The 21977-nt window shown below is 34.6% G+C and overlaps 3 protein-coding genes across 3 annotated transcripts; 1 reads left to right on the top strand and 2 right to left on the bottom strand.

Moving 5' to 3' along the window:
• The first annotated feature begins 1149 nt into the window (after positions 1-1149).
• Positions 1150-7709, top strand: LOC145563177 (uncharacterized). The gene is made up of 7 exons (XM_081623611.1): positions 1150-2045; positions 4243-4490; positions 4697-4852; positions 5028-5184; positions 5342-5484; positions 5674-5709; positions 6381-7709. The coding sequence occupies exons 1-7, from the start codon at positions 1970-1972 to the stop codon at positions 7101-7103; spliced, it is 1539 nt and encodes a 512-aa protein (XP_081479737.1). The 5' UTR covers positions 1150-1969; the 3' UTR covers positions 7104-7709.
• Positions 7710-7994: 285 nt separating this feature from the next.
• On the bottom strand, positions 7995-10148 carry LOC145563176 (short-chain dehydrogenase/reductase rusD-like). The gene is made up of 3 exons (XM_081623610.1): positions 9728-10148; positions 9220-9379; positions 7995-8424 (listed from the first exon to the last, which is right to left on the bottom strand). Exons 1-3 carry the CDS (start codon positions 10071-10073, stop codon positions 8088-8090), a joined length of 843 nt encoding a protein of 280 aa, XP_081479736.1. The 5' UTR covers positions 10074-10148; the 3' UTR covers positions 7995-8087.
• A 4058-nt stretch (positions 10149-14206) lies between these two features.
• LOC145563175 (uncharacterized) lies at positions 14207-21676 on the bottom strand. Its single transcript, XM_081623609.1, has 8 exons — positions 21309-21676; positions 20764-20849; positions 19590-19736; positions 19380-19488; positions 17739-17862; positions 16503-16776; positions 14820-14946; positions 14207-14697 (listed from the first exon to the last, which is right to left on the bottom strand). Exons 1-7 carry the CDS (start codon positions 21445-21447, stop codon positions 14839-14841), a joined length of 987 nt encoding a protein of 328 aa, XP_081479735.1. The 5' UTR covers positions 21448-21676; the 3' UTR covers positions 14207-14697; positions 14820-14838.
• Positions 21677-21977: the final 301 nt, after the last annotated feature.

The following is a 21977-nucleotide window of genomic DNA, read 5'->3' as shown; positions in this document are numbered from 1 at the left end:
ACTTGTAATCCCCGTAACTGTTTGAAATTTGAATGGCATCCTTTCCTGCTGTTGTTGGGTGGTAGATCGGAGCCTTTAAACCTCCCTAACCAGTTAATTCTCTGGTAAGAGTTCTGAACATCAGATGTAAAGTAGATTAATCTAACGTATAGTTATTCAAATTTTTGATTATCGGGAGTTTCCTGTGAAGTTAAATTAATCATAAACCTGTAGCAGTAGGAGAACTACTGACGAGCTAATATGAGTACTACGGAGTAAGAGTAATTTTTTGGCTTAATCACCGGTTAATCTTTTGTATGGGACTAATAATTTGACTATTATTTTAAAAAAGATTCAAATGATATGGGAATTTATTTTCGTATTATCAATCCAAGCATTTGGGTTCGTTTGACATCGTTGTGGTTTTCTGTTTTTTGGTTTTTTGTTTTTCAAACTCATATGATATATGTCATATAATAAAACAAAAGTTAGATAAACTTATTGAAATCATGATAATTTTGAAAACTGATACAAAAAAGTGGAAACCTTTTTCTTGTTTTCTATTTTTAGTATTTTTATTTTAAAAAAAAACAGAAAACTGAAAATAAAAAACAATGTCAAACAAGCTCAGCTTTTTAATTTTCGAACTTGACTTATATGGGACACATGGGACTAATGAAATCGACAAAGTTTCATTTAAGGTAGTTCCACTATTCATATTGTCAAAATCATGTAACTTAAATGTAATCCCATTTTAATTGTTTGTTGATGACATAAAATGCTAATATAAAAATTTTGTTTGATTAAATAAAATATTTCAAATAGTCACACTTAAAAAGTTCAATAAAAGCTTTTAAATATTCATTTTTATATGCTTCACTCGGTAGATACTGTGGTTAGTTGACAAAAGAATCAAGCATCTTATTCACTAGTAGATAGTCAAGGTGTAACTTACATCAATAAAATCCCACCATTTTGGCTTAAAAACCTTAATTTCGGTAATTTTAACAGGACAATAGATTTAAATGACACAAAGTAAATTAAAAAAATCCTCCATTACTCAAGAACGGTATTTTCAATAATATCGATTCTCACAAAGGCAAAATCGTAAGATCATAAAACCCTTATGACAAGCACAAGAGGATGGACAAATGATGATGAATGAGAAGATCCAAACTCTAGTTGAAAAACTTGACACAAAAATGCCCTGAAATTAGTAAGAACATGAGTTTTCTCAGTTTCCCATAGTCATTAACAGACATCCTCAACTCTTTCTTTTTGAAATCTAAAATTCTCCTCTTTTCTCTTCTCTCTCTCCTCTGCAACAACACTCTCAACTCTTGTCATTTTTGCGGCTCTCAAAAACCTTCGAAATCTCAATTCTTCGATTCATTTCTCACTCTCAAATTCATTCTTCTCCTCAACTCTACCTTTCTCTCTCAATTTCTTCTTCTTCTTCCTTGAATCTCTGAAAATTTTCTTGATTTTTTTTTTTTCCAATCTTCGTTGAATTGAATTAATACTGATTTCAGTCAATCGATTTCTTCGCCTTTTGCATTGTTTTCGCTTTCATTGTAATCGTCTTTGTTCGAAATCGTAAGGGTTTTAATTCATTTCCCAAATTTTCCTCTGTTGTTCTTTTCTTTGTTGTCCAAATTTCATTCTTAATTTTGTTTTGGTTTTTTTATTTTTTATTTTTTTTATTTTTTTTTTTTGTATAAATCGAATGTGCTGATTTGTGTATTGAAATAGTTTTGTATACCATTGTTGAAATTTTGAAAAAATCGAAAAATAATTGATGTTGGAATTCCATGTTTTGCTTCAATTCCGAGGGTTTATTAGGTTTTCTGGTTCATGAATTCAATTGAACCAGGAGGAGAGAGAAAGCAAGTTTGTGAGCCAATAAATCGAAGAACTTTCACCCGAGAAGCTCTTCATTTGCGGTAAAATCTATTCATTTTTGTACAGCTGAGAGCTCAGGTTTGCTGGGATGAATAGTGTTTTCAGTGAACAGATATTAGCTGATAAGCTATCCAAGCTCAATAGCACTCAACAATGTATAGAAAGTATCCTTCATTTTCTCTATTTTTTGCTGGAATTAATGCCAATTTTATTTATTTATTTATTAATTTTGAAGTTTTAAATGTTTAATTTAATGATATGAATTCATTTGTTTGTTACTTGATATACCTTTGTTCAGGTGGTGAGGTATTTTTTTAATTTGATTTGTATAATCTATTTACAGCTCGTTTGGTAGGCGGTTATAAACTTATAAATGGTGGTAATGGCCATATGTTTGTAGTGGTACTACTTATGGCCAATCCAGTAGTAAATGATGATGTTTTGATTTTACATACTCCTTGTGTTTCTAGTCTACAAGACAATATTTAGTGTTGTGAAATGAAAACGTATGGTCACGTGTAGTGGAGGTGTTATTATTCTATATTCGATTGTGATCATTTTAGGCAATGGATTTTTTTGATAATCCCGACCTATATGTGGATAATTTTGTGTTGTGAAACGATAATGTATGGTCATGTGTAGCTGAGGTTTTTTATTGATTACTATAGGCAATGAGTATGTAGATAAACTTGATTCTACGTTTAGGCTGTGTAGTTTGAAAGGAAATCAACGGTTTGCGGATGTTGAGGTGTTTTTATTTATTACTATAGGCTATGAGTATGTAGATAAACTTGATTCTACGTTTAGGCTGTGTAGTTTGAAAGGAAGTCAACGGTTTGCGGATGTTGAGGTGTTTTTATTGATTACTATAGGCAATGAGTATGTAGATAAGCTTGATTCTACGTTTAGGCTGTGTAGTTTGAAAGGAAATCAACGGTTTGCGGATATTTATCAACTTGAGGGTGGACTTCAATGCTATTCAAAGTTAGAACATCTTTTCATGCCTTTTATGCATTTGTTTTTTTTACTTCACCGAATGATTTGGTTCTATTTACATATTTGGTGATGTGGATCTTGGATTTTATGAATTTAGATGTACGGAGTAGTTACGGTAGGTCCGTGACACTCAGTGTAAAACTTTGTCACATCGCTTGACATGAGCCACAATGATTGAGAGTAGTACTCGGCGGGTGACTTACTGTGAAGTCTTCATGTTGGTTCACGTAGTCGACCCCACCTATGGGATTAAGACGTTCAAGCATAAGAAGGAGAACAAGAAATGTACTGAGTACTGATGAGAGAAATCAGATATACGTTTTTGTGCCAACAATTAGCATTCTAGAAAAGGATTGTGGTTGTAAACTGTAAAGGAAGACCATGGAAACTGTTAAGGGGTTTTGTATTCAAATTTTCACTTGAATTTTCCATCTAGAAGAACTTCAAGCAAGTTGATAAGCTACAAGGAGATCGTTTGATTTACGATGTAGTTGATTTTGGGACATTTGTAGCAATTTATGATGATTGGCAGCGTAAGTGTTGCTTTCATATGACTGTTTAATACTGTAATCTCCTCTCTTACTATCTGACATATATAATTTTTATACCATGCCATTGAGGGCTGAGTCCTCATGTTAGAAAACAAATGTAAGTGTGGTTGCTTAATAGGCAAGGTTGCCCAGATTAATGATTTCTAGTGTAATATTTTAGTGTTCCCCTCAGTGGCCCTTTTCTTCTGGTGCAAGCACTTACTATGGTAAGCTCTTCCAATACCTTTTAACAACAAGAATGCACTTTTTTGGACACTGCCTTAATGGCTTAATGAATAATCTGCATAGAATGAGACCATGCTGTACATATGAGGAATATCCTTTACGGTGTATGATTTCTTTCTTTGGCTTAATTAGAACCTGTGGTAGTCCAGTAAGCCAATCTTGTTAGCAAAAGGTGAAGTTATTGAAATTTATTTTGCGGTAGCCCATTTTTGGTGTAAAGATGGGCTATATTGGGTGTATGAGAAGTTTATTTATTTTCTTTTTGGTACAAAGAGATTTGTTACTTTAATTAGGAGAGAATAAATAGATTTTGAGGATTGAGGTTTTGGAGAGTTGTGGTTAACAGTTTTCTATTTTTTTAATATAAGATATGCTAGCTGCTGTTGAAGTGCATAAATTTTCGGTTTCTTTCAAATCTGTTAGTTGTGTTTGTTACACCCTATGTATGTTTTTCTTGCTTGGATCTTGCTATGTCTTGGAAGTTTTTGTCATCTCCATAATGGTGCTAAAAGACTGTTGGTTAGATTATTAGCTCATCTTTTGTTTGTGCAAGTCGTTTAGAATACTTGTCACCTTAATTCCTAAATAGCATTGTCGCACTGGTGTATATTTCATCGAAGCAAAGCTGAAGTGGTTGTAGCAACATGGAATCAACAGTTCCATAGTTCTGAGATGATTCAGAAAGTTCCCCTTCTATATCTTGCCAATGACATACTACAGAACAGCAAACGTAAAGGTAATGAGTTTGTTATTGAGTTCTGGAAGGTACTTCCTCAGGCTCTCAAGGATGTCCATAACAAAGGTGATGATCAAGGAAAGAAGGTCGTCTCCAGATTGGTATGCCTTATACATTCTTGCTTCTACAATTATGATAAATTGCTTTTGTATCACATAACTTATGGAATAAATTATTTTCTCGTTCTGAAATCTGAACATCTTAAGTTTACTTTCAGTCATTATACTACTAAATTTATTAAGCTAGATAGGATTTTTAATTTGAGTTAAAACATGTGTAGTTCCAAGCTCTAATTTTTGCTTTGAAGGTTACAATTTGGGATGAAAGAAAAGTTTTTGGGAACAAGGCACAAAATCTGATAGATATAATGCTTAAAGATGAGGCACTTCCTCCTCTTGAGTTCAGTAAGAAGCGATCACGGACAGTCAAGATTGTACGAAGGGATTCTCGTTCCATAAGGACGGTGAGATCCTGCTGTCCTTTTGCTTTCATGTTTGTAATGACCTATTTTTACTTCGATTTCCTTATTGTTATGTGCTGAGGCCATTGGCATCCCAGATGATGGTCCATACTTTGTTTTATTCTCTTGTTATTAACACAAGTTTTAATCACCATGCAACTCACAATTATTGATACAGAAATTATCTATTGGGGGCCCCGCAGAGAAAATTGTGACAGCTTTCCATTCAGTTCTTAATGAACATCTCACAGAAGAATCGGAGATGAGTAGATGCAAGTCTGCAGTTAACCGTGTGAGGAAAATGGATCATGATGTTGAAAAAGCTTGTGCTCAAGGTAAAGTGTAGATTTGCTGGGATTGTAATTAATTTGCTGTATCCATTATGAAAATAAATGCTGATTGGTGTTTAATATAGAACAAATTTGTTTTATTAGTGGAATGTGATGCATTTCTTGTTATAAGGAAAGCTTAGCTTGACAATTTACATTTCAGCCAAGGATCCTCAGCGAAAAACTTTGGCTAAAGAATTGGAGGAGGAAGAGGCTATTTTGAAAGAGTGTGTTGAGAAACTGAAGTCTATTGAAGCAAATAGAGCAGTGCTTGTTACTCAGCTAAAAGAAGCGCTACAAGAGCAGGTATGAATTAAGGCTTTTTATTTATGATTTTTTTTTTTTTTTGGTTACAGTAGGCAGAAGAAATGCTGATTATTTTTTTTAATTGAAAAGAGGAGTAAATTTAAAAATCAGAAAGAAATGGATACCATGTTCTTAGCTCTGGTCTTTTGTTAGCTGGTCTAACACACGATTACTGTCTGACATTGACAGGAATCTGAATTGGAGAATGTTCGTACACAAATGCAGGTACTTGCTAGTGCTCTTGTCACTCACAGTCTCACAGTTATGATGATTGTGTTTGCTTCAGTAAGGTTTTCTTTTACATGGTTGTGCAAATAGTAATGGTGGAAAGGGTACACTTTGATTTTAATTCTGATTTATAGATTGATCAGAGGACAGGCAATATATAGATACAATAATAATAGTAATACTTGTTTGCAAATAGCGCCTCTGCTTTTACAGAATTTAGGCTTATCGTGTATTTATCAACAATAATCCTTTTGGTGAGAACTTGATTGGGTATTCTGTATTTCTGTATATTTCATCCCAGATCCTCTTGGTGTGAACTCTTTGAAGTATTATGTATATCTATCCTTTTTGCTGAAATTAATGTTATAACTTATTAGTTAGAACAGAGCCTTACTCTTCTGCTTCTATGGCCCTCAATAGATGTCCTGCAGTTGATGTTTGAAAAATTGGAAGCCCCTTGTGTTCTCTTATTTCAGTATAATTCGACTTTTTTTTTATGCTCTATATTAGATATAAACGAAAAGTTGGTAGCCTTACCTATCACGCCACTACTAACTATTACTTGCAGACTTGTAGCTGTGTTGAGCTGATATGAGGTGGAGAGATTTGATGGTTTTGATTCTGGAAAGTAAATTCATTAATAATAATTGGTTTATCTTCATGTTCAGGTTGCACAAGCACAAGCCGAGGAGGCTAACAACATGCGAAAGAGGCTCAATGGTGAAAATTATGTTGAGACTCCAATTGCCAATGCAGGAAAATCCAAGAAGACTGCTGCAGATATTGCAGCTGAGGTTGCTGACAAACTCACTGCTTCTAGCTCATCTCAGTTGATCATGACTTCTGTCCTGTCAACATTTGCAGCTGAAGAAGCTAAGAAGAAAGCTGGCCTTGCTAAACCAAACTCAGTTTCGAGTTCTTATCCCTCACAATCTGTCAGTTCGGCCCTTAATTCTATGTCAAAGCAGGAACAGCCACCATCAGTTTCACTGGCAGCTGCTCCCCCGAATCAGTATCAATCAATGTTGGTGAACCAGCAAAACATGCAAAATATGAGCCCAAACCCTCAGACCCAGTATCAGTTACTTTCAAATCCAACTTCCCAACAATATGCCCAAACACCAAGAGGGATCAATTCTTATGGTTATGGGGGCCTTCCTCCACCAGGCCCACCACCACCTCATGTCATGCATCCGATGATGCCTATGGCTCAAAATCAAATGCAAATGAATCAACAGCAGATGATGCCAATGGCACAACAATCAGCTCAATTGTCACAACAGCAACAATCGATGATGTTGATGCAACAGCAACCACCAGCTCCTCCAAGTTTTCGTCCGCTTCAACCACCTGGTATGGTGTATTATACACAAACCCATCAGCTCCAATGATGGGGATTCTCAAATTAGTTTGTGATAATTCATTTAGATGGACTCCTTTTTTCCCTATTGAAGCATTCCCTTGTTCGAAATGTCCCCATTCAGAAGGGGGCATAATAGTAGGAAAAAGGTTGAGCTTTTATTCATACATTAATACAGGAAGGAATAATGGTGATAGGATAGTAGCTCTTGACTGTTGATTCAGTGCAGGTAGAGCTGTGTAATGTGTAATTACTGATTAAGCCTGATTAGGATTTCGGTCCCTATAGTTTCCCAGTTGCTAACCTTAATTAGTGTTTAAGTATTAGTATGCATAAAAAGCATATTCTGGTTAGGTAGTTTTATTGATAATAGGGAAATATAGCACATAGTTTGGAAAACTTAAGTTGACTTATTTGGTGCTGGATTTGCTCTCATAGTTAAGGAAATTGTGACATTTTTTTAACCATTATTTGTTTTAAAATTTGAATAATTTTGTTCTTCACCCAATATTTAAGTATCTGAGCAAGGCAACTGATGTGATTGGTGATGAGAGTACAAATGATCGTAATGATCAAAGCTTCACAGATCCTATAGGGTGTTGCAAATTAATGAAGAGTTGAACTTTGAAGGAAAACAGCATGGTGCTGCCCCTGCCCGGAAAAACCATTAGCAAAATAGTACTCCATATTATGTTATGTACTCGTATTATCACTCGTGGAGGGACGTTTTGTCTCTCCATCTCCTCCGGGAGTGACCTGGGTTCGATCCTCACCCCACCCCTCCTGTAATAGGAGGGGCACCCCCTTGTATCTTACCGTGTAAAAAAAAAAAAAAGGTTATGTACTACCTGAGTCTGCGGGCATTTCGCCATCAGGCAGGATGATTATACCAAGATTGCTGAGAAACTTTGAGTGAGCAGAATACGAGGCCAGATTTGCATAGATATGATTAATGGAGGCTTCAATCAACTGTTATATGGAGTAAGAAGTAATACAAAATTCTTATACAAACAAATCAACATTTCATTACAAGCCGCATAATGAAATCCCGGACAAAAATTGGCATGTAGTACATAATTTTCATCACAGTGGACTGATGGCCATAGGAGAACCAAGCAGGCGGTTTTTTCTTCATAATCTGAGTGACAGTTTTCTTTGCAAACTCTTCCGCCGGTGTTGACTTAGGGCCCTGGGAAATGGTAGCTCTTTCGCGTATAGCTGCATCATATTGCTTGTACAGCTTCCACTCTGGAAATTGGCTATAGGTAGCAATGGCGGTGTTCCCTATATTTGATTTGATAGCACCAGGTACAACATTGATAACATCAATACCTAAAAGCCCAAGTTCAAACCTGCGCAATGGAGTAGAAGACTAGAAGTTAATAGTAAACAACTTTTTCTAGGCCAATAATACAATTGATTTCTAGCAGTTATTTGATATGTACAAACGGACATAACCCAAAAGAAAACTCAAGCAAAACAAATGCTCTACAAATTCTTATCCTTGTATTTTCTAGCCTGTTTATTGACATCAAACTCTATTAGGCTTTTAATGGCAAGATTTACAAGTAATAATCACCAAATTTCTGACTTTATTACAAACATGGGAAAAGGGCTCATAAAACAGGACTAATAAAAAGGAAAAAAGGCTGATGATCCTATCAGAGTCACTCAGTCACGCGATAAGAGTTTTTACATTCAGATCACATTATGAAGTTAAATCACTGCTCTGTGTATTTTCTGGAAGTTTAGGGATTCGACCATACGTGACTGCTCACAAGTTTTACAGTTAGATCATTTATGAAGTCCAAATTACTGTTTCCTAGAGCTTAAACTCTGAATTCTACCAAATGTTGACTGAGAAAGTGAGATTTCAACTGTACTTCAGACAAAATATCCGTACCTACAAGTACAATTTGTCAGAAAAATCTGTAATCTTTTCTGATAGCTTTTGAACTCAGATATACTTATAGTTTACCCTCTAACCGGCCTATCCATATCCGCGCATCTGATTTAATAAGGGTGCTAATAACAAATCTGTAGGTTATTAGAGTGCCTAATAGACAATTTCACTCATATGATAGCAGTTAATTAGTTCAGTAATCTGCTCGAATGAATAACAAATACGACTTTATATGAGCACAAACCTTAGAGAATCTGAAAGAGCATGTATAGCAGCTTTTGACGCTGTATAAACACCTCCCCATGGTAAAGGTGACAATACAGTAACACTCCCAACATTCACTATCTTTCCCTTTTTTCTCAACGCCATGTTCGGAACCACCCCTTGTATCAATCTCATCGTACCTGTTCACATAAAAAACATACACAAGTATTACTCAATCAAACCCACATATTTACTACATTTCATACTTCCTCGGTTCCTCCGTCCCCTCTAGTTGCCACGTTTTGAGTTTCACGCTTGCCAATACATAACTCAAACCCTTCAACCCTTCATTTTATAAATTTGTTTTTATAAAAATGTACATTGAAACGAATCTAAGAAAACTATGTTTAGTCATACTATCAAATAGAAATGACAAATTCCAAACGTTGCAACTAAAAGGGAACAGAGTCAACAGACCGTCGTGGTAGTTAAATATACAATCACAAAAACTCGATACGATCGATTAACAAGCAAAGTATAATATGTACCAAAAACATTGGTATCAAATGTTCGTTGCATTGCAGAAATAGGGATCTCAGCAAGAGGACCAACACATTGAACACCAGCATTATTAACAAGAATATCAATCCTTCCAAACTTATCCAAAACACTGGAAATCACGTGATTTATGCTATCCTCCGACAACACATCCAGTTCTTTGACTGTAAAACGAGGATCCTGTTTCAATGATGTCATGGTTGTCAGAGATCTGCTAGTGGCTACCACGTGGCAGTTTTCCGACGCAAAAGCACGTGCCAAGGCGTTTCCGATGCCGCCATCTGAGCAACCAGTGATTAGGACTACTGGTGGTTGTTGTTGGTTATTGTCCGCCATTAAAATGGGAGGAGAGAGAAATATTGATTGCGTATTTTTGTAAAAGGTTGTTGAGGAAGAAAGAAGAAGATATTTTTTTTTGTTGAAGGGGTTGATACAGAATTATTTTTAATTAAAATTGATTTTTTTTTTTTTAGGCCCCGCAAAAGATAACACTAAGTACTCCGTATAATGCAGATTAATTGGTCACACGGTGTGACCAGCTAACACTAGTGTAATATCTGATTGAGTAATTTCTCAATTAACCCTTGATCGGGTAATTTTTCGAGTAAACCCGACTACATGGTGTGACTAGCCACTTATAAAACTTTGTGCTAGACTAAAATACTTCGTATAAACATTGTTGTTTAAAACAGTACAATTATTATTAGTTTAAGAATTACGGAGTATTGCCTTCAAAAAAAAGATTTACGGACTATCACAAAATTATGTGTTGGACAGTATTATTATTAATGTAACATTAGAGTTGTCATTTGTATATAGTAGTAAATCGTATATTTTATTCTCATTATTTTTAGGATTTTTTGACAATTACCACTTACTATTGTTGTCGTTTTAGTAATTATCATCTACAATTTTTTATTTTGAATTTTACCACCTACTATTTTAAAAACATGAAAATTTCCCACCTGATTGCCTACATGACATCATTGTGGGCCCCACCAACAGATATTTTCAATTTTTTTTCCTTTTACTAACCTTGTTCTTCGATTTTTTTAATTGCAAATCTAAATTATGCAAACAAACCACTAAATTAGGTATCTAATTTACAAAATTGGGGCTAACTAAAGATGGTGTTCATCATTTAGGGTTTTGAAATGAAATTAGAAGTTTGTTATTTAGTGATTAATTTATGAAATTATTGGGACTATTTTGCATCAATTTAGCGTATTGTCTTCAATTAGTACCGAAATTGACAAAGCATCTCTGCCATTATATCCTAATGTGGAACAATTGACACTAGTAGGCACCAGCAAAACCATCTAATTATTGTTAAGAACTTATTACTTGTTATTGTTATAAAAAATTAGGATTCATATGTATTTTAAGGATATTTTAGAATCAACAGTTTTTCTAAATTATGATTTACAATCCTAAATTGAGCATATATATTAGTTCTATATAGAGTCAATCAATGTAAATAATGTTTAATTTGAAAAATTGTCTCCATTTGAAAAATTCCCCAAATTTGGGATAAACCCTAAATGAAGAACAACAAATTATAATTAACACATATTAGTGACTTAATTATGTTCTTGTGAGCTTGAATTATGTTAAATCGACTATTAAATGCTTTTCCCTAATCTAATTTTAATTTATATTGAAAAAAAATCAAGAATCGAGGAAGAAGAAGACATGATGACGTCATGTATGAGGGCTTGGGAAATCTAGTGGGAAATTTTCATGTTTTTAAAAATAGTAGGTGGTAAACTACAAAAAAAAGAATTGTATGTGGTAATTACTAAAACGAAAACAATAGTAGGTGGTTATTTCTAAAAAATCCTTATTTTTATTTTTATTAAAAGTAATGTAGATAGAGTCGAATCTTGCCGAATAAACCATTATTGACTAATACGAAGAAGCTAACAGCTAACTAGAAAGAGTATCATAAATTATTTTGGCGGTTTATTTACAGAATTAAACTTAATTAAATGACAAGTGTTGATATGCACAATCAGTGTTACCACTTTCTAGGAATATTTATGACAGAAGAATGATCCAAAGATGAAACTAATCCAACCCTTTTCTTCAGATTCAAGATTCAACAACCTAATCAATACTCGTACAACTCCTAAGATTTCATATTAACATGAACAATTAATTACAACTACGTACACCAAAATAAAGAAAAGGGAAAAAAAAAAAAAAAAAACAGAACAATAATTTCTTAACTAAGCAGAAAATGACCCATCAAGAGCAGCAACACCCACTTCACTTTTTGGATCAACAACCTTAATTTGTATGTGGGTTTCATCGAACAATTTGTATTCCTTCAACCTTTCAATTGAAGCCAAAAACGATGTCGTTTTCGCTTCATCAGCACCTATCTTCTCCATCATCTTCAGCCTCCTCTCATACTCTTCAGCAACTAACATAGCAATATCTGCCATATCTTTCTTTTTTCTAGCTTAAACACAAACTTAATTACTTGTTTAAAACTTGTTTAGGAGATAATTATGTGTACTATGATAAGGAAACAAAGCAAATTGGTTAAGTACATATATAGTCGGTGAAAATTATGGATAAGACTAAGAAAAAGTTGGAAAGATTCAACGTACACTTGGCTTTTGTCAATTACTAGTATTAATTCGGTATATTATTATATTGCTAGTTGGACGATGGTATTTGGATAATGGTTTTGGTCATCCGCCCATTTTCTTGTTTACCAATGGCAATGTGCATGCATACGGTGGATGTTATCAATGACGTCAAACGTGTTACTCGTTATTCGGTGGATGCCCATCGATAAGGTTTTTAATTACACCCACTCTGCACTGACTACTGTCCTTATAAGTGCGCCAGTTTAACTTTTATATTCTCCAATCTTATAATATAGTTTTTGTTTATGTTTCTCAGACTATTTAAGAATTAGGAGGAGAAAAGTATAATCATAGACAAAATTAAAAGAAAGAGAAAGTGAAAAAAAGTACAAGATATATGCAAAATTCAAAGGTAAATTTGATATGAATCAAGTCCCTTTCTTATAACTTTTTTTATTGCTTTATTTAGACACTCTCTTGATTTTACCTTACTCTTAAAGTGGGGGTTTTACAAATGAGTTTTTAATAATGTTTTTATTATTTTCTTACTAATAGTTATGGGGCCTTGGGCTTTTAAAGTTGTGTTAATTGGTTAGTGGGCTATTTTGGTTCATTAATTAATTGTTAGGGATTTTATTTAGTTTGCATGCGGAGCAAGTAGGATAGATTTATTTTTCCTATATATATTAGTCCTATGTCAATTATTTTGGGAGGATGTTTTATAATAAAAAGTTGAGTTTATTGAGCTTTTGCTTGAAGAGAACTTTGTTAAGGTTCAAACTAGTTGTTAACTAGGATTTTGGGATCGTTGCTCCTAAGATCAAACTTAGAAGTCGTTGCCTTCTAAGACTATCCACCGAATTTCCACCATTAAAATAACTCAAATGCTTTCATTAAATAAAAACTATCAAAAATACGCATCAAAATTAGAAAGTACAATGAATAAAGTTAAAAAATAGAGGTATAATAATCTTTACATACTATCCAAAAATAGAAACGGAAACAACATTTTGGATCTCTAAACTAGGAAAACAGGAATTATATTATGGGAATTATATTATGGGACGGAGGATTACATGTATACTTAATTTTATATCATAATAGTATAATTAATTGACACCCTTTAATTCTTTTTCATTATTCGTATGTTTAACTTGTATAATTTGTCAAATATCAATCAAATTGGAACACTTTAAAAAGAAAAACAACAGAAGTACACGATATCTCACAGTTATAAAGTCTTGTAATCAAAGTCTATTTAGAGCACTTTGGGTGGAAATTATCTCACAATTATAAAGTCAAGTGATCAAACTTCATTTAGGGCACTTTGGGTGGAAATTTCTAATCCTCCTCCTTCCTCACTTCAAAGGCTCAAACTATCTTAAAATTTGATGTAATTAGTGAAAGCAAGGGAAAACGTGGTCATGTTTGAATGGATAGAGACTGTCGGGAGCAGTTGCATGTGCTTTCCAGTGGGCTGTTATGGTTGGAACCACTATTAGTTGATATTAATAGTTTTGGGTGTTGTTTAATGAATTTGTTCCATACGAGCACACAAGTAACATACTTTTTTAGTTTTGGGTGTTGTTCTGCGGAGAGTGCAGTCTGCACCTCTTTCTTCATTTGCCATGTTGTGGGTCAATGCATATATCACGGTTGTATTTTAACATATCGCTCTCAGAATATGACTACACAAGTCACACAGCATTGTACTTCTATGAGAGATTCCGGTCTGATAGTGTTCCTACAAAATCGAAAGAATGTAATGCCAATATTGGTCCACGGGCTGAACGTGAATCCTCCCCTCTCCCCTTCACCCTCCCTTCTCTCCTCTCTGCTAATAGGAGTTCAAGAAAGTAAACGTAGAGGAAATGCAATCATTGAAGCAGGTTACTGATTTCAAATTTTCAATACATAAATTATCCGATACATAATTTTGGTAAATCTTGAGTGCATATTTCACTAGTCACTACTTTCCCTTTTGTTTGGCTGGAAAAATCTACTTGTACAATGGTTGTTACTAATAGACTACATGTACATCTACGGGAGTTGTCAGCATCAAAAAAAAAAAAAAAAAAGGGAAACAAACACCAGAAGACTTGCACTGTTAACCCCTCAGAAAAGCCCCAAAGGTGAGCCAGTTTGGTTTTATAAAGAAGACATTACAATTGTTTTTTCCAAACCAGATACTCTTCTATGAAACATATCGCACTTTCATGTGCCGCCAAATGATGACAATCTATCATTTTGTAATGCATATTGGTAACTCGGTATGTGCGTGGAAACAGATTATACCTGTACAGACAGTAGAGCAAGTGAAAACCATCACCAAAGTTTGCTCCCATAAAGGGTCATTCGACCACCTAACATATGATCAAACAAAATAAATGTCAAGCTCTCTCCGAAGCACATTGCTTTGACGAATTAGTAAAATATCAATTGACTGCCTATCCATATTTCGGAGTACATTCTAATTCAACATTACCTGCTTCTCTTAAATGAGCTTACAAAAGCCCAAGAGATTTAAGCTGCTGCACATGCTCTGGTGGGAGAGGTGGGGGAGTCCAATCAGATCCTGGCAACTCACCATCTACATCTTCAACTACATACTCCTGGAAACCATTTCAAGAAAAAGGTTTAAAAAAAACAAAAAAGCAAAAACAAAAAAGAGCTTAAACAAAACAAACCTTTGATCTGCAGAGAAGGAAATTAGTCTAAATAAGAGGTTAATAAGCAAAAGCTATGCTCAACCATCCTATCAACCACCAGAAGCATTAGCCATAAGGTGGGATGTGGTAGTTCCACCGCCTTCCGAACTTGAGATAACAAGTTGCGTGCTTATAGCTTATATGGATTTCAGGTGGTCTTAGGGACTAGGATAGATACCCCACTTAGGTCCCATGTGTATGTATCACTTAAGAATCAGCTGTAGTTATCTACTCGTATTATCTTACAGGTTGCAATTAATATCAGCCATGGTGTACATTAATTCTTCATGTGAACAACTCTAGTATTATTGAAATTTGCACATTTCTTAGCCTCATCTTTATGCCTAATAATCAAAAGGCAACCAAAAAACGTGGCAAAAAACTACTCGTATATATAAAATCAACGCCAAGGCAAGTACTATTTCAAGATAGGGGACTTAAACAGTTTGAAAATTACAAAACAGATTTTTCATTTGGTGCCTGTTTCCCACTGCCAATTAAGCATATATAGCTCCTTTACTCTATATTCCATTCTCCAATTACCTCAAAAAAAAAAAAAAAAAAAAACCTCATCACCATATATATGAAGTGCTTAATGCCATTAGAGAAACCAACAAGATAATTTCCAGAAGCCACTCACGGCCCTGATTCCAGATCCTGATCCACTAATTTAAACACACAAAAACAAAATGATCTAATTCAGAAATAATATATCTTCCCAGGAACAAGTTATTATCAGGGGATTACACTGAGTTAATCACACAATCCAACACAAATGCGAAACCATCACATTAAGTCAAAATTTTCCTGGAATAGAATGGATACACTAACAGCATATTTGGAAGACAAACAAATCATCATAATGATAATGAGATTGTGTAATTTTGCCTTGAATATCTCATCTATTAGGCAATGGCATTGTGTATGTGTGTACCTTAAGTTAATGTGTAAACCAACTATTTGCAAATGGCCACAATTCATTTAATTTAATAATCAACGCACTCCTATCCCAAGATTCCCAATCCAACCAGAAAAAAATGATGTCTGAGAAATACTAAAAAAAGAAGGAAAAAAATAGATTGGCAACATGAGACACAAGACAAACAACAGCTTCTCAATAACGAAAATAATTAGGTTCGAGATTTGCATGCCTAGACCTAAACCAACTTAAGACCATTTCTTAAAAAATGCATAATATATTCCATCAAGAAGCATTTGTACCAAACTAGACAAACTGTAAATTCTGATTAGCAACACCTCTTACATGGATTCTTGATTTCTTGGTGAGTTCTAGCACAAAGAATACATGCAAGAAAGCTAACTATAATGTCAGCAGTACAGTGCAAAGATCCAATGCATAATGTAAATGCAAAATATTCAATTAGCTGGTTTCTTATCAAAATTATAAATGAATCATCATTATATGCACATGCGACACTAAATTGACAAGGAGATGTCACCTTTGTAAGCATCCTTTTAGCAAGAATGTGATAGTGTCGTTGCCAAATTCTTTGCCCAACCATAGTGGCCACAAGTACACTATAGAAAATCCCAATTACCGTGAACAATCCCAGTACAATCAGAGCCATTATAAACAACAACGGTAATCCGGCTTCTCCAGCACCTCCCAAACAGCTCCCACACTCACCAATTGAACTGGCACAGCCTTGGCAGCAAGCAGTACAATCGGTCCACATACAAAGTGTTCCAGGTAAATGGCAGTCCGCGCATAATCTACGAAAAAAATACTGAATGATATTGACAAAGGCAAAAGTTGCTATATTTGCAATCTGCGGAAACCAACTAAAGTAATCCACTTCTGATTCCTATAATAAATACATCAAGTTATCAGCTGTTTTTTTCCCCTTCAAAGAAGACAAAATTTTAATGACAATATGAGGTCACAGTTTCCTAGATTTTCATGTTTAAGATTGATGTAATTTGAGGCCACGATTTCCAGGCTTTCAATCTCCCATATGCAATGTGACCATTACCTTCAATCCCAACGAGCATGCGTTCAGTAGCAAGGCTAAAGATTTGTGTTGTAGTGACTTATAAAGTTGTATTTAGTGGTTTGACTTTCACCAAGTCAAAAAACTAAAAGCTACTGTCTAGCCTATAAGATTGCTTTTCGGAACATTGGAGTGGTAACAGTGGTTCAAGTTCATGTCCACTCTTTCTTAGCAAAGAAACCTCTCCACTAGTTTCTACTTTTTAGCAAGGATGCCTTTGTGGAGGGAACACAAGTTCCAAATACTTTTGTTGTGGCATATAAGTGGGTAGCATGTCTGCATGTGATTAGGGTTCCTTTTCTTTATATACTCTTGACTTCTATAAATATTTGGTCCCTCTTACCTTGTATATCCTCTATTCCTATGTTAATGAGAGTTTTCTAATCCAAGTCTAAATAACAAATGAGTGAATGATTGTAACTAATAATACCTCCACTAGGCCACTACTGATAATAACTGGCTTTGTTGACGGACTATCAAGGGCTAGTTTGGAGTACGTAAGGCACAACTACCTCTTAAAACAGTATTTTAACTTTATATTTCCATATATTTTTTCTATACAACTTAGTTTTAAAATTAGCAAAATTTGACCAGACCCCTAGCTGTTTTTTTTATGCAAGTTGTGTAACAGTGTAACAAGAATTGTTTTTTTTTAAAAAAAATAAGAAAAAAAAATGGGCATACCCTGGATGGCAGCAACAAAGACAAAGTTCTCTACAAGGTTGTGCCAGATCATTCCGTACCCTTCTGTCATAACAAGTTATGAAACAACCCGACAAACCAAGCAAAGCAAAAAACAAAAGTGCACCTGAAAACCACCAAGCACAATATAAGCAGAAAAATTGCACATGTTTAATAACGCGACAAAGAAAGATGCCAACATCAAATTCTAGATAATTAGATAGCCAAAGAAAACATGCTTTGCCTTCTCACAAAGATAATGATAAAAATAAAAGAAAAGCAAGACTTTTAAGATAGAGGTATCAACATTGATCATGTGCTAATGAGTATAGGTTTACAGAGCGATAATCTAATAAACTAAAGAGATCTCACACAGATATGCAGTGGCATGGGAAAAAATAATAATAATAAAAAAGGATCCTCGCTGTGCATATAAGATATTGTCCCTCAGCAGGATAATTTGCAAGTGATATTGCAACAGCGGACAATCCACTAGATAGGATTCAACCATGACTTTGAAATTGTGAAGAGGTGCAATATAGGTAAAGAATTCACATACATTGGAAAAGAGATGGTGAATATTAGATTCAAGTTCATGTGCATAGAAAAGCAAGATTCAGTTACGAGGGTGTCCTTATAACTGATTTTTCTGAGATGATGATATCAGCCCCACCAAACCTGTCACATGCCAAGGCCTAAGTTACAATTCTAAAGGTGGTGGGGCAAGGATCATCATGCAGAGACCGATAATAAACTGCTAAGACTAGCAATGCAGAACCATAATGGCCAAATAACCCAAAACCCAGAAAACTTCCCACGACAAGGGGCTGTACATAAACCAAATCCAAAAGGAAAAATGAAATAGAACTGACAGAAGAACTGTATTGGAAAAATAATGATAAGTAGTTAATTAAGCACCCATCAAATGACAATCAACTAATCAAGTCAATACTTCAGATTAGAGTTGTTTAAGTATTGGCTTGGTTTGTCTTCCTTTGTGTTTATAAGTGAAGCAAAATACAAAGTACCCTTGCTTTACGAGAGTGAATCCTCACAAAAGTTACCATTACTTTCATTTGAATAGGTGAATGCATCTAATAAAACAATCTAAACCATCTAAATCAACCATTGGTGAATGAAGCTGCAGAAATTCTAGTTTAAACCTTAAATTTCTTTCACTGAGTAATGGTGATTAAGAATTAAGCCAATTTACATTTCATGTACGCGTCACCTTCTATTTCACAATGACTTTCTACCTCCTAATTTTGATCGCCAAATTAAATATTAATGCCATTTCCAATACAATTTTCCACCATAATCACTAAATTATCTTCACAATAGCCACATACCATGGACTAAAATACGATACTAGCTCTAAATAATCGTGTTTCAACAACTTAGATAATTAATATATAACATATAGACTTAAAAACTATTTGGAGGCCATCTACATCACATAAAGTCTCAAACATGTCAAATTTTGTCTCCTTACTGTCATATATCATTTGCCTAAAGTCCATCAAAGAAAAACAAGGCACTTACATACAAAATTCCATTCCCAAAAAACATACGAAATATAATGACAACCCATAAGCAAATAAATAACTCTTGGGACTAGAATGCAAATGAATCCAGAAACTTTACCACAAATGTAGTAAAAGCTGAAATGTTTATCAAAGCCCCAATAAAGCTGTAGCCAAAAATCTTGATAGCCATCAATCATATAGACTATATATGCCAGTGAAGCAATTACCTGGACAAAAGTAGATGTAAAGATCATAAATGTTATTAAAAAAAATAATAATAATAAAAAATAAAAAAAAAGGAGACAGATGCAGCAACTGGGTGACCTACAAGCTGAACAGCTAGAAATATAAACAGAATATCTCTTGTCACGAAAAACCGAAATTTCAAGGTCCGCCATTTTCGGTCAGCAAGAGCATGAACCCTCAAGTAATAAGGAGCCTTGCAAGTAGTGCAATGGGCAAACGCAAACCCTTCCTGCAAACAACAAATGCATACAATATGAGATGGAACAATCTAGATAATCATGAATAAAATGCCACTAAATACTCCTAGGCTTAATTCACTATTAAGCAAACTTTTGGGTGCTCAGAAAATAGAATGCCCATATTCTAACATGGAAGCAAGAACTCAAAACTTCAAACATTAAATCAAACAAGAAAAGTCCTCACTGAACGAAGAGTTATTACTGGGACGATTACATGAGACAAAATTAATTTAGAGAAGGAAAACACATTTAGAAAATGATAGAAGAAGTGTAACAAAGGGCAAGTCATCCTAGAAGTAAAGGTGAATTTGATAGAAACTTGAAGAAATCAAGTTCACTTAAGTATTTTCTTCACACCATGGCAATTATAATCAATTCCCCCACTTGGATATCTCTAGCTCCCAATTCCAGTTTTGATATAAATTAGCCACCATGCCTGCAAAAGTTATAGGCCCAACTAGAGCTGGTTATAGGGAAGCACCCTTGACTTGCCTCTAATCAGATCAGGTCGAGAAGACTCAGTTATGGCCCATGGGTGTTATTCTGATCCGCCCCAAAGTAATCATAAATTCATACATGTGCCAGGAAATCAGGGATGGCCTCGGGGGCATTTTTTATCAGAATAGCCAGAACAATAATTTCCATTATGTCATACTTCAACAAAATTGTGGATACAAAATATCCCAATTTTTATACAACAATAGAAAATCTAAAACAAGCACTCACTACAAATCTAAGCATATAACTAATGCCTAATAGCAACAAATATTCACATCAATTTGTAGTAAAGACAAACTGTACTCATCATGTATACTAAAGCTTGTAACATTTATGGTGGGGATGTTTGTGGTATAAAACTTATTCTAGGAGGATGTAATGGTAAATATATAAAAAAAAAAAAAAAAAAAAAAAAAGACCATAAGACAATTATGAGACAAATTAGAAGTACAATGCATCATGCACTACACAAATGGAATTCCCTTGTAGGGAAAACAACAACCAAGACATTAGACATACCTTCACAGCTCGCCATTGATCCAAGCATTCTCGGTGTACATATTTTGATGTACCCTTGCACTTACATGGAGTAATAAAGTCTCGACCTGAGAAAATCAACGCATTTCAGTTCTATAACAAACAAAGCAATCCAAACCAAAATTATCCATTCAAATCAACAAAACATAAGCTTCAAAAAAAACAACCATAAAGAATACATCACTTCACATAATTCATGCCGGAAAATTAAACATCATGATCATACCACTAAATTATCAAGCTTGATTCTTGAATTTATGCCATTATAGATATGGATTAAATCAACCCAACATCAACCAATTTCAATTCTAAATTACGCCAGAGATCAACAACCAAAAAACTAAACAACAATGATTCAGACACATTGCACTTCCAACGACTATGAAATTAAAAACTCCCGATTTCCAGATTAACAATCGAAAATTTGTATAAAGATCAGTGAACGCAAAGCAAAATTGTAAAAAATTAACCAAGTGACTATCAACATGAAACCCTAAAAGATGGGAGAAATAGAGAAAGAAAGAGACCGTCAGTTTCGAGACAAATACGGCATTGAATTTGTTCAGAAGGACCAGCTTCAATGTCGATCGCGGCCGTAGGAAGAATGGGAGATGGCGGCGACATTATGAGAGGAGCAGCATCATCATCATCTGCGTTGCCCGCCATTGACGGGCTTCTTGAAGGTCGAAGCTTCTCTCTCTTTCTCTCTCCTCTGAAACTGTGATTGTGTTTGTTTTCCGATGAGAGAGAATCGGAAATTTTATGAATTGAATTTTGGATTCAACGGCCCGATCACTTGTGTTTCGGAACTAGTGTGTTGCTCAACGCAAAGAATACGCTGTTGGCGGAATGCGATACGGCTCCGAACTATTCACCTACTTGCTACTACACGGTTGGTAGACGTCTTGATTGATCCGTCAAAATTGACCCAACCAGAAATTAAACCCGATGTGATGATATGACCCAAAAATGAATGACTTATTGATCAAGAGTGACTCGGATTTGTAAAGAATAAGTCAATGACTCCTCAGCCGAATAAAACTGATTTAAATTGATCTATTTGCGCGTACATGCATCTTTCTTAGGCCTTGACTTAACAAAAATCTTTACTCAAATTTGCAATCTTAATGTTGTCATGTCTCGTCTCAAACTACCTTTTTTAAAAAAAAAAAAAATGCACAAAAGTATCAAATTAA

The sequence above is a fragment of the Chenopodium album genome, chromosome 10 (genome assembly GCF_948465745.1).
Source record: "Chenopodium album chromosome 10, dcCheAlbu1.1, whole genome shotgun sequence".
NCBI classification, from domain to species: Eukaryota; Viridiplantae; Streptophyta; class Magnoliopsida; order Caryophyllales; family Amaranthaceae; genus Chenopodium; species Chenopodium album.
This window is presented reverse-complemented; position numbering and strand designations above follow the sequence as displayed.

Bases quoted from the DNA above. Each gene is read 5' to 3' on its own strand.
- LOC145563176 (XM_081623610.1), bottom strand. From the start codon at position 10,073: ATGGCGGACAATAACCAACAACAACCACCAGTAGTCCTAATCACTGGT. The intron at 9,380-9,727 runs GTACATATTATA...TTATGTGAACAG, and splicing joins ATTTGATACCAATGTTTTTG to GTACGATGAGATTGATACAA. The intron at 8,425-9,219 runs GTTTGTGCTCAT...TCCATTGCGCAG, and splicing joins GCTCTTTCAGATTCTCTAAG to GTTTGAACTTGGGCTTTTAG.
- LOC145563175 (XM_081623609.1), bottom strand. From the start codon at position 21,447: ATGGCGGGCAACGCAGATGATGATGATGCTGCTCCTCTCATAATGTCG. The intron at 20,850-21,308 runs GTCTCTTTCTTT...TGATTTTCTCAG, and splicing joins TATTTGTCTCGAAACTGACG to GTCGAGACTTTATTACTCCA. The intron at 16,777-17,738 runs GTATGCCCATTT...TTTTTTTCGTAG, and splicing joins CTTTGTTGCTGCCATCCAGG to ATTATGCGCGGACTGCCATT.
- LOC145563177 (XM_081623611.1), top strand. From the start codon at position 1,970: ATGAATAGTGTTTTCAGTGAACAGATATTAGCTGATAAGCTATCCAAG. The intron at 4,491-4,696 runs GTATGCCTTATA...TTTGCTTTGAAG, and splicing joins AGAAGGTCGTCTCCAGATTG to GTTACAATTTGGGATGAAAG. The intron at 5,710-6,380 runs GTACTTGCTAGT...CTTCATGTTCAG, and splicing joins ATGTTCGTACACAAATGCAG to GTTGCACAAGCACAAGCCGA.